The sequence below is a fragment of the Heterocephalus glaber genome, unplaced genomic scaffold (genome assembly GCF_053883595.1).
Source record: "Heterocephalus glaber isolate CG9 unplaced genomic scaffold, H.glaber_assembly_v1.0 deba00001204, whole genome shotgun sequence".
Classification (NCBI taxonomy): Eukaryota; Metazoa; Chordata; class Mammalia; order Rodentia; family Bathyergidae; genus Heterocephalus; species Heterocephalus glaber.
In genome coordinates, this window is record NW_028258214.1 from 299,988 (window position 1) to 308,497 (window position 8,510).

The 8,510-nt window shown below is 66.6% G+C and overlaps 1 protein-coding gene across 1 annotated transcript; it reads right to left on the reverse strand.

Annotated features, from left to right (window-relative positions):
• Window positions 1-243: 243 nt before the first annotated feature.
• Shox (SHOX homeobox) lies at window positions 244-7,729 on the reverse strand. Its single transcript, XM_004867304.2, has 5 exons — window positions 7,277-7,729; window positions 5,085-5,293; window positions 1,815-1,872; window positions 1,633-1,721; window positions 244-489 (listed from the first exon to the last, which is right to left on the reverse strand). Exons 1-5 carry the CDS (start codon window positions 7,554-7,556, stop codon window positions 244-246), a joined length of 882 nt encoding a protein of 293 aa, XP_004867361.1. The 5' UTR covers window positions 7,557-7,729.
• Window positions 7,730-8,510: the final 781 nt, after the last annotated feature.

Consider the following 8,510-nt stretch of genomic DNA (forward strand, 5'->3'; position numbering starts at 1 on the left):
GAAGCTCGCCCTGTGCCCTGCAGTTTGCTCCATCGCAGCGAAGCGCTGCTGTGCGTCCCGGGAGACCAGCCCGGGCGCGTCCTCCTGGCCCCGGGCTCCTCCGAAGGTGAGCGCTCAGCTGCGTGCACAGGCTTGGGGACCCTCTGCCGGCAGCAGCGGCGGGCGGGGCGCGGAGCCCCGGACCCTCTGGGCGCCCGTCCCAGGCTGCGCGGTTCGCTGGCCCGGGGCGCGGGCGGCCGGGGGTCAGAGTCCCAGGGCCTCGGCGTGCTTGCGCGCCTTCAGCCGCAGGTCCGCGATGCTGGAGTTCTTGCTGTTGCTCTTGGCAGCTGCAGCCACCACGGCAGCGGCTGAGGCCGACTCGGCCAGGGACGCGATGGGGAGGCCGAAGGGAGGCGGCGGAAACATCAGGTAGGGCGCGTGGGCCGCCAGGTGCGGATGCAGGTGCGGGTGGGCGTGCGCCACGCCTTCCAGCTGCAGCTGTGCCTGCACCTGCCAGAGGGCGCGCGGTCAGGGGCGCCCCCAGGGGACCCAGCCCCAAAGGCTCCTCCGCTTCCCCTGCCCCGGCCAGCGCCCCGCTCCTGGGGTCCCCAGCCCTGCCAAGCCGAACCCGGCCCTAAGCCTAAACTGCCCAAACCACACCCAAACCCTGAGCCTCACCTCAGCCCCAGCCCAGCCCGGCCCCAAGCTCGACCCTAAGCCTAAGCCGAACCCCAAGCCTAGGCCGAGACCCGATACCATCCAGTGCCAACCCCACCTGATCCTAACCCCACCCCTATCCCTGGGTGCCTACGTCTCCCGGGGACCACTGGCCTCCTTCCCGAGAGCCAGAGTCCACCGGAGACAGACAGCCGGAACCCTAGTGGCCCTTGGGGTGCAGCCTACAGTCTATGCCACAGCCCCAAAGCCAGGAGCAGCCTCAGGCTCTGGGTTGGAGCCCTGGCCTCCTGTGCATGACCGGCCCCTCTCCAAATCCCCTCTGAGGACATGGAGCGCTACCCACAGGGGTCCTGCCCCAAGTCTGTGGGTCCCACACGCAGCTGGGCCCCGGGGAAGCCAGGCCAGGTACAGCCGGTGGCCTTGCAGGACACAGGCGGAAGCACTGGGCCCCCGCCCCTGGGCCTGGGGTCCCTTCTGCTATCAGTCTGCCTGGGCTCCATCCACCTGGGGTCCACAGCAGGGCACCACCCCGGGGGATCCAGGGCCCCCTGAAGTCTTCTAGACCTTTGCAAACAAGAGGGGACCCTCCCACACCCACACCGGGCCCCAGGACGCCACTTGGAGGGGCGGCTGTAGACGGGGGTCAGGACAGAGCCCGGCAGGCCACCACCACCACGGGAGGCCGGGTGTCCACGCAGCCTGAGCCCCCGGTGGCCTGCAGCCCCTCCCAGCAGGCTCCGAGTCTCTCCTCCCTCCGTCCCTGCCTCTCTGAATTCTGTAAAAGCCTATTTTGGTTCGGGTTTCTACCTTCTTTCTCCAAGGTGACTTGGAGTTTTATGGCCGGGTTTTAAGAAGTGCCAAAGCGCCTATAAATGCCCCCTTGTAAAAGCAGCGGGCTTTCTTCTGGGAGCTGGGAGGAGAAGCTTTGAGGGCAGCGCAGGGCGCCAGGGGAGCGCGCAGGCCGGAGAGCCATACCTGCTGGAAGGGCATGCGCAGCGCGCCCATGTTCACGTAGGGGGCCACCCTGCAGGCGTCCAGGTGGCTGGCGGTGCCCAGGATGACGCCTGCGGAGGCAGAGGGAGACGGACGCGGGGGAGGGCGTCAGCGTGGGTCTGGGGCCCCGCCCGGCCGCGCCATCCCCTGGGGTCCCCACCCACCTTTGTGCATCTGGTTCTCCTGCTTGCGACACTTGGCTCTGCGGTTCTGGAACCACACCTGCAGACGGAGGGACAGAGGGCTCAGGCCAAGCATCCGGGGGGAGCGGTTCCCTTCCCCCGGGACCTGGGGCACGTCCACTTGGGGGACCCCGGCCCCTGCGCTTCCGAGCCCGCACTCCCTCGGGGCTGGGAGCTGTCAGACTCGCTAACGTTAGGGGGAAGTGGACGCCTGTCCCTTGGGTGCGCCTGCCTGCGGGACCCCCACACACCGAGGGGTGGGCAGACGCACTGCAGGGGCCTGCACCCCACCCGAGCTCGGGGCCTGCACCCAGGAACATCCGGGCCTCGCCCTGCTCTGGGCTCCCGGAGGGGAGGGAAGGGCCAGGGCCGATGTCCAACGTCCCGTCCCGTTAGTGCTGCAGGCCGCCCACTCCCGGGCTGGGTTCTCCCCGGGCCCCCTGGTGCGGGGAGCAAGGAGAGAGGACTAAGCGGGACGTCGGCCCCGCCTGGGGGGTCTGAGCTCTCCCAGCTGCGTCCCGGAGGGGCGACATCCCCCCCCCGCCACTCCTCCTCCCAACGGCGCCCCTTCTCCGTCCACGCGGGCGAAAACGCCGACCGCCACGCCACGAGGAGTGATTGGCACCGACGCAGGCTTCCAAGCCACGAGGAACCCGGGCGCCCGGGTCTGGGGCGCGCTGTGGTCCCCGGAAACCTCCCCCAACCGGAAGCGAGAAGCGAACGGGGACAGAAGTGTGGCCTCTTTTGCCGCAAAGCCGGCCCCAAAGCGCCTCAGGCTCCCGGGCTCCGTGGGAATTCGGGGCTCCTCGGAAAGGCTCTCATTTTAATGTTTCAAAACGCCCTTCCTGAATCCAGAAAGCAAAGCCCAGTCTTCCCTCAAACACACAGGAGCGTGCGTGCGCGCGTGCGTGAATGCGTGCGGGTGTGAATGAGCCTGACTGAGTGTCGCGGGGAGAAAAACAAAATTATGAGGAATAAAAGTGATGAATTAGCTGCTGCTTTCGGCACTAATAAATCAGCCGTGGGGTGATTGCCAATCAATTCCAATTAGGCCTGAATATGCTAAGTAAAGCTCCCAGCCGCGGACCGACAGTCCGGGCTTCATTACGGGGTACGCGCGGATTTCTTTCACAAGCGGTGTAATCTGATTTCCTTTTGATTTCCATTACAGACAGTGAATAATGACATTTAATTTAGCTGTGCGCCATAAACCCAGAGATATTTGTTGTAATTAAATTACCGCCTGCCCCTCACCCTGTTCTCATAACTTTCCATTATACCCTGACAGCTGGGTGATAGAAGTTTGCACCGCAACACAAAAATAAAAGGTTAATAAGGCCCAGGTTCCCGAGGACGCTCAATTTATTTACACCGAATTTCCACCGCAAATTGAAACTCTATCTTTTAACAACGCAGGACAAGCCCTTCCCGGGGATAGAATCCTCGTGGTCGCAGGCAGCACAACCCGGAGAGGACGACCAGACGGCTTAGAGACAGAAACGCAGCGCGTGTCCGGGCCTGTCCTGCTCCTCCCTGTCTTCGTCTTCCTCCTCCTCCTCCCTCCTCCTCCTCCCTCCTCCTCCTCCTCCTCCTCCTCCTCCTCCTCCTCCTCGGCCGGCAGCGGGTGCACTAATTGATTTTTATGAGGCTTTCCCTGCCCTCTGCACCGCAGGACTCTATTCCCCAGGGCCAACAGAAAATTACCCCTCCTCGGATGCCTCCCTCCTGTGTGTTTTTATTATTATTTACGGTCGTTAATTTTTAATCTCTCCCTCAATCGGTCCGTCTTCTTCATTTGACACACGCGCACACGCACACGCATGCACACGCGTGTCCCGGCCCCAGCCCAGACCCCAGCGGGGATTTCAGAGCCCCGAGAGCCGATCTCCAGCAGCCCCGCAGTGCCTGCCTACTCTGCTGAGGCACGGGCCGGCCGTAATAGACTACTGCAAAGAAATAGTGCGGAATTAAATTACAAGTAATTTATTTTTATAGAAGCACTACATCAGGGCCCGAGAGCTTATTGCGGATCCCTGGCAGGAGGACACCAGGACATGACATAAAAGTTGACGTCGCCTGGAGCGAAAGTTTAATCTTTTGATTAATGTGCAGGGCCGGCTCCATCCGTCTTCCCCCGAAGGGTGCCACGATGGCCGAAGTCCGGCCTCTTCTTTCCACGCCCCGCCGAGGGGGACCCGGACCTGCCCACGGGGCTCCCACTCTTTCTCCACGTGGGGGACCCGGGCAGGACCCCCGTCGGCCGTCAGCGCCCTGCAGAGCTAAGGACGTCCGGGGCTGGTCGGCCTTTATTTCATGCTAAGGAAGCCTAATTTTACCGCGGCGCCGACAGCAAAGACACGAGCGGGCAGGTAGTGAGGAGCACACGCGCACCCCGACGCACGCATCTGTGGGACTCGAGGTTCTTTGCGGCGCGCTCTAGCCAAGCCCCTGCGTGCTTCCGTTCTGTAACTAAAACAGGAACCGACCGAGCAAGCCTCCCGCCCTTGTCAAAGCCTTTCGTGCTTGCGTTGCGAACGGGGCCCCTGCGTGGGGCAGGGACACACTCGTGCCCTTCTTGGCTGCGTCCCCAGGGCGGTCCCCGACCCCGCCTCCCGCGGCCCTTCTGCAGGCTTGCAAACGGGAGTCAGCCAGGAGGAGCGGTCTCGGGCCTCCCAGCCAGCCCGGGTACTCGGAGGCCGATTTCTCCAGCAACCTGTCACCTCCAACACGCGCGGGCGCGCGCGCGCGCACGCACACACACACACACACACACACACACACACACGTGTGCACCGCGCACTCACCTAGCACATAAACTGGTGAATTTACCCCAAGGTTTGTAAGCCAGAGTCAGCCGAGGCCTCGGCCCGGGGTCCCCCCCCCCCCCCCGCCTCTGCAGGCGCCAGATGGAGCCTCCTGAATCCGTGCGCTAGCCCTCGGGGGACCCGCCCGAGAGACGACGCCCGAGCCCCCGCGCTAATCCGGGCCCGGCGGGCGGCAGCCTGGCTCGCCGGGACCCGGACGCCCTCCGAGTGCGCGCGGGGAGCCCCCATCCCGAGTGCCCCGAGCGAAGTGGCAGACAGTGGAGAGGCCCGCCCGGCGCCGCGAGGACAGAGGAACCCAAGAGGGAAGCCCAGGGCGCGAGCTCCCGTCAGCCCGGCGCTGCGGGGGACCCCGTCCCTCTGTCCCGCGGAGCGCGACCCCAGCCGGCCGGAACTGGGGAGCGGGTGAGAGGGCGCCGGGCGGCCTCACCTGCACGCGCGCCTCCGACAGCCCCAGGCGCTGGCTGAGTTCCTCGCGCATGAAGGCGTCGGGGTAGTGCGTTTCGTCGAACAGCCGCTCCAGCTCGTTGAGCTGCTCCAGCGTGAAGTTCGTGCGGCTGCGGCGCTGCTTCAGCTTGGTCTGGCCGTCCTCGTCCTCCGACTTTACCTCCTCCCGCTTCTCCTTGCAGTCGTAGATCCCTGCGGGGCCGGCGGGGCGCAGAGCTGAGACCCCCGGGCCTGCCTGCGCCTGCCGTGCGCGACCCCCGCGCTGCAGACGCGCCTGCCTCGCCCCGGGCGTGCCCGGTGCCTCTCCTCACTCGCGCTCCAGCGAGAGGACCCAGCCCAGCAGGGACCTGCACACCCTCGCCCGGGCCTCCGAGCCCGCCCGGCGTTTCCTGGCCTCCTCCCGGAAGAGATCCCCAATTATCCACTTCCCCTCTATTGACACAGCCTACGATTTTCTTTTGGAAGGAGAGCAGTGTTAAATATTATTTTTAAGGCAAAGGAACCCAGGAGGCGTCGCCCGCGTCCGGGAGCCCTGGTCGGCTGCTCTTCCCGGCCAGAGCCGGGCCGAGTCCGAGCGCTGCGCGCCACGCTGCACGGCGGACACTGAGTTGAGGGGTCCCTGGCTTCGTTCTCTTTGTCACCCGCGGGTTCTCCGCCACCCGCCCCGCCGGGGACGCCCGAATCCAGAGCTCTGGGGTCCACATTTCCTGCGCGCCTTTGCATCCGCCGGCCCGGGGAGGAAGGGGGCTGGGGCTGAAGGCCAACAAGACGGATCGGTGCTGGGGATTCTTCGGGGAAGCCCGCTCCGGCCTCGCCTTCCAAAGGCTTCCAGCCCCGCTGCCGCCGCTGCCTGCAAGGCCTTCCCGGGACCCTCACCCAGCCTCATGAGAGGTCCCGGGGGTCACGGAGAAGAGGCCGGCTTCAGCGGAGCCTCATAGCCGCTCCCAGCCCAGCGACTCGGACAGTGGGACGGACAGAGAAACCGGGGTACCGGACGCCGGGGGCCCAGCTGGATCCCAGCCACTGGGGCCTGGCTTCCTGAAAGTGTCCCCTCAGGCCGGGCAGGCCTGGCCGAGTGGCGCTTCAAGACCCTGCCTCCAGCCTCCAGGGGCCACGGGGTCCCTTCCCGCTTCCGTACTCCCCCGCGGGACCTGGCTCTGCCCCCTGCTCCAAGCCCTCTCCGGGGTCTTCGGGGAGCCCTCACCGTCAGGCGAGGAGCCCAGTGCTCAGCCCCGGTCTCCGTCCTGTGTTCCTACCAGCTGTGCTGAAACGCGGCCTCAGGACGCCCGGAGCCTCTGCCCCAGACGGCCCCGCTGCAGGCCAGAGGAAGCCCGAGTCTGAGGTCCCAGCTGAAAGATTTCTCGGGGACAGCACCCCGACAGCCCCGCGCTGAGTGCAGGGGTGGGGTGGGTGTGTTTCTCTTCTTCCCCTTAAAATCCTACCTTAGCAGCACCCTGCGGCGAGCTCTCGGGTCTGACTGCCGGGCGGGCGCCCCGAGTTACTGCCCCCGCCCCGGTGCCCCTCCCCAGTCCGTGCTCCAAGCTGAGCCGAGGACCAGGACGGGGCCTCCTTTCTGGGCAGACCCCGGCGGCCACCGTGGGACACAAGTGGTTTTAATTTGCAAACACAACCTCTAGCCTGCAGGTTCCAGGGAAAGTTCTCCTTCCGGGAAGGGGACCCAGGTGACTCCAGCCCGGACCCTGCCTGAGCTGGGCCTGGGTCCCTAGCCCTTCCCCTCCCTGGCTCAGGCGAGGGAGCCGCTTGTCTGCGTGTCAGACAGACAGGCAGGCAGACGGACAACCGAAGAGACTGAAGAGGCCCAGGCTCCATCCCTTCGCTGAGTCCTGGGGAGGGACCCGGCCGGGAGCTCCCGAGGCGCCTGAGGCCCGGGCTGAGATCCATTCCAGGGCTCCCGGCCACGCGCTCCTGGCTCTGCTCTGCTGCCTCCAGGTCCTGCTGGCCCGGATGCTTCTTCTTAAGGAAACCCGGGCGGGCGGTGCTGGGCCCAGGCCTCGCTCAGTCCCTGCCAGATGCAGCCCTGGCTGCTGCAGGGGTTGGGGAGGTGGAACGTTCTGCTCCTCCTGGGGTGCGCCAGGCCCCTCAGACCTGGGCTGGCAGGAGGCCTGGGTGGGGCCGGAGGGAGCCCGAGGGGACCCGCTGGGGACCCGGCCTTACCTTCCACCGAGGCCCTGGCCGGTCCGAAGTCCTTCAGCTTCTCCCTGTCCGGGTCCCCGTGGTCTTTGAACAAGTGGACCGGGCAGTGGGCCCCGCCGGCGTCGGGTGCGTCCTGCAGGCCGGACTCCGAGGTGCCGAGCTCCCGGGCGCGCGCTAGCCCGCTCTCCAAAACTTCGCGGTAGGTGGTGGAGTCCTTCCTGCCGCCGCCCGCGCCGCCGCCCGCGTTCTCCTTGCTCTTCTGGTCGAAGGATTTGGACACGAAGGCGGTGAGCTCTTCCATGGCGCGGGGGCGCAGGGGCGGGACGCAGCCCGGGCGCTCGCTGCGGGTCCTCGGTCCTCGGTCCTCGGTCCTCGGCGCTGGCGGAGGCGGAGGCGGAGGCTCCCTCCCCGCGGTTGTTTGTGCCGTTCCATTTGCGATCTCGCTATTTATACGGCCGCCTTCGCCCAGCCCCCCGCGCCCCTGTCTGGAGCGATTACGGCTGCTCGGCGCCCGCTCGGGGGAGGCGGAGGCCGCGGGCCGGGGACGCCCCACGCGCGACCCCCGCCCCCGGGCCCCGAACTGGGTTTCTGCGCAGCTCAGCACCGCCCGGAGACCGTGGGCCTCGGGGCGGAGAGGGACGGTGTCATTTTTTTGGTCTTCACTCTGCCGGGGAAGAGGCGGAGACGGCGACAGACGGACAGACAGAGGAAGAGCGCGAGCTGCTGGGCGCCCCGAACAGGTACCCAGCCGGCCCCGCGGTGGGGAGGGCGCCGGGGACCCCGAGTCCCCCAGACGGGCGTGGGTGCCCGGAGTGACCACGGTCACCGAGGCTGGGACGCAGTCGCAGCCGGGCAGGGTGCCGGGCGCAGCGGGCTCAGCCGAGGTCCCCAGCTGGGCGGCCACGCGCTCGCGGGTGCCGGGGTCTTTACTTTGGAAAACGCCTGTCCGCGCAGCGAACTCTCCCCGGCCTCCTCGCGGGGCACCCGGACCCGCGGCCCAAGTGGCCGCCGTTCCTGCGAAACTCCTTCTGCCCACGAACTCGATGCTCCCCTCTTCCTGTAAAGATAGCCCTCGTCCCAGTTCCCCGGCCGGGAGGCGCAGGACAGGGAGGGGAGGCGTGTGTGTGTTCCTGGTCCTTAGGAGCCGCGTCCCCAGCGCTTGCCTTTAGTCTTTATTCCGAAACAGGGCCTGGCTAAGTTCCCCCGGGGTGGGCTCCAAACTTGAGACCCTGCTGCTTCAGCCTCCCAGAGTGCT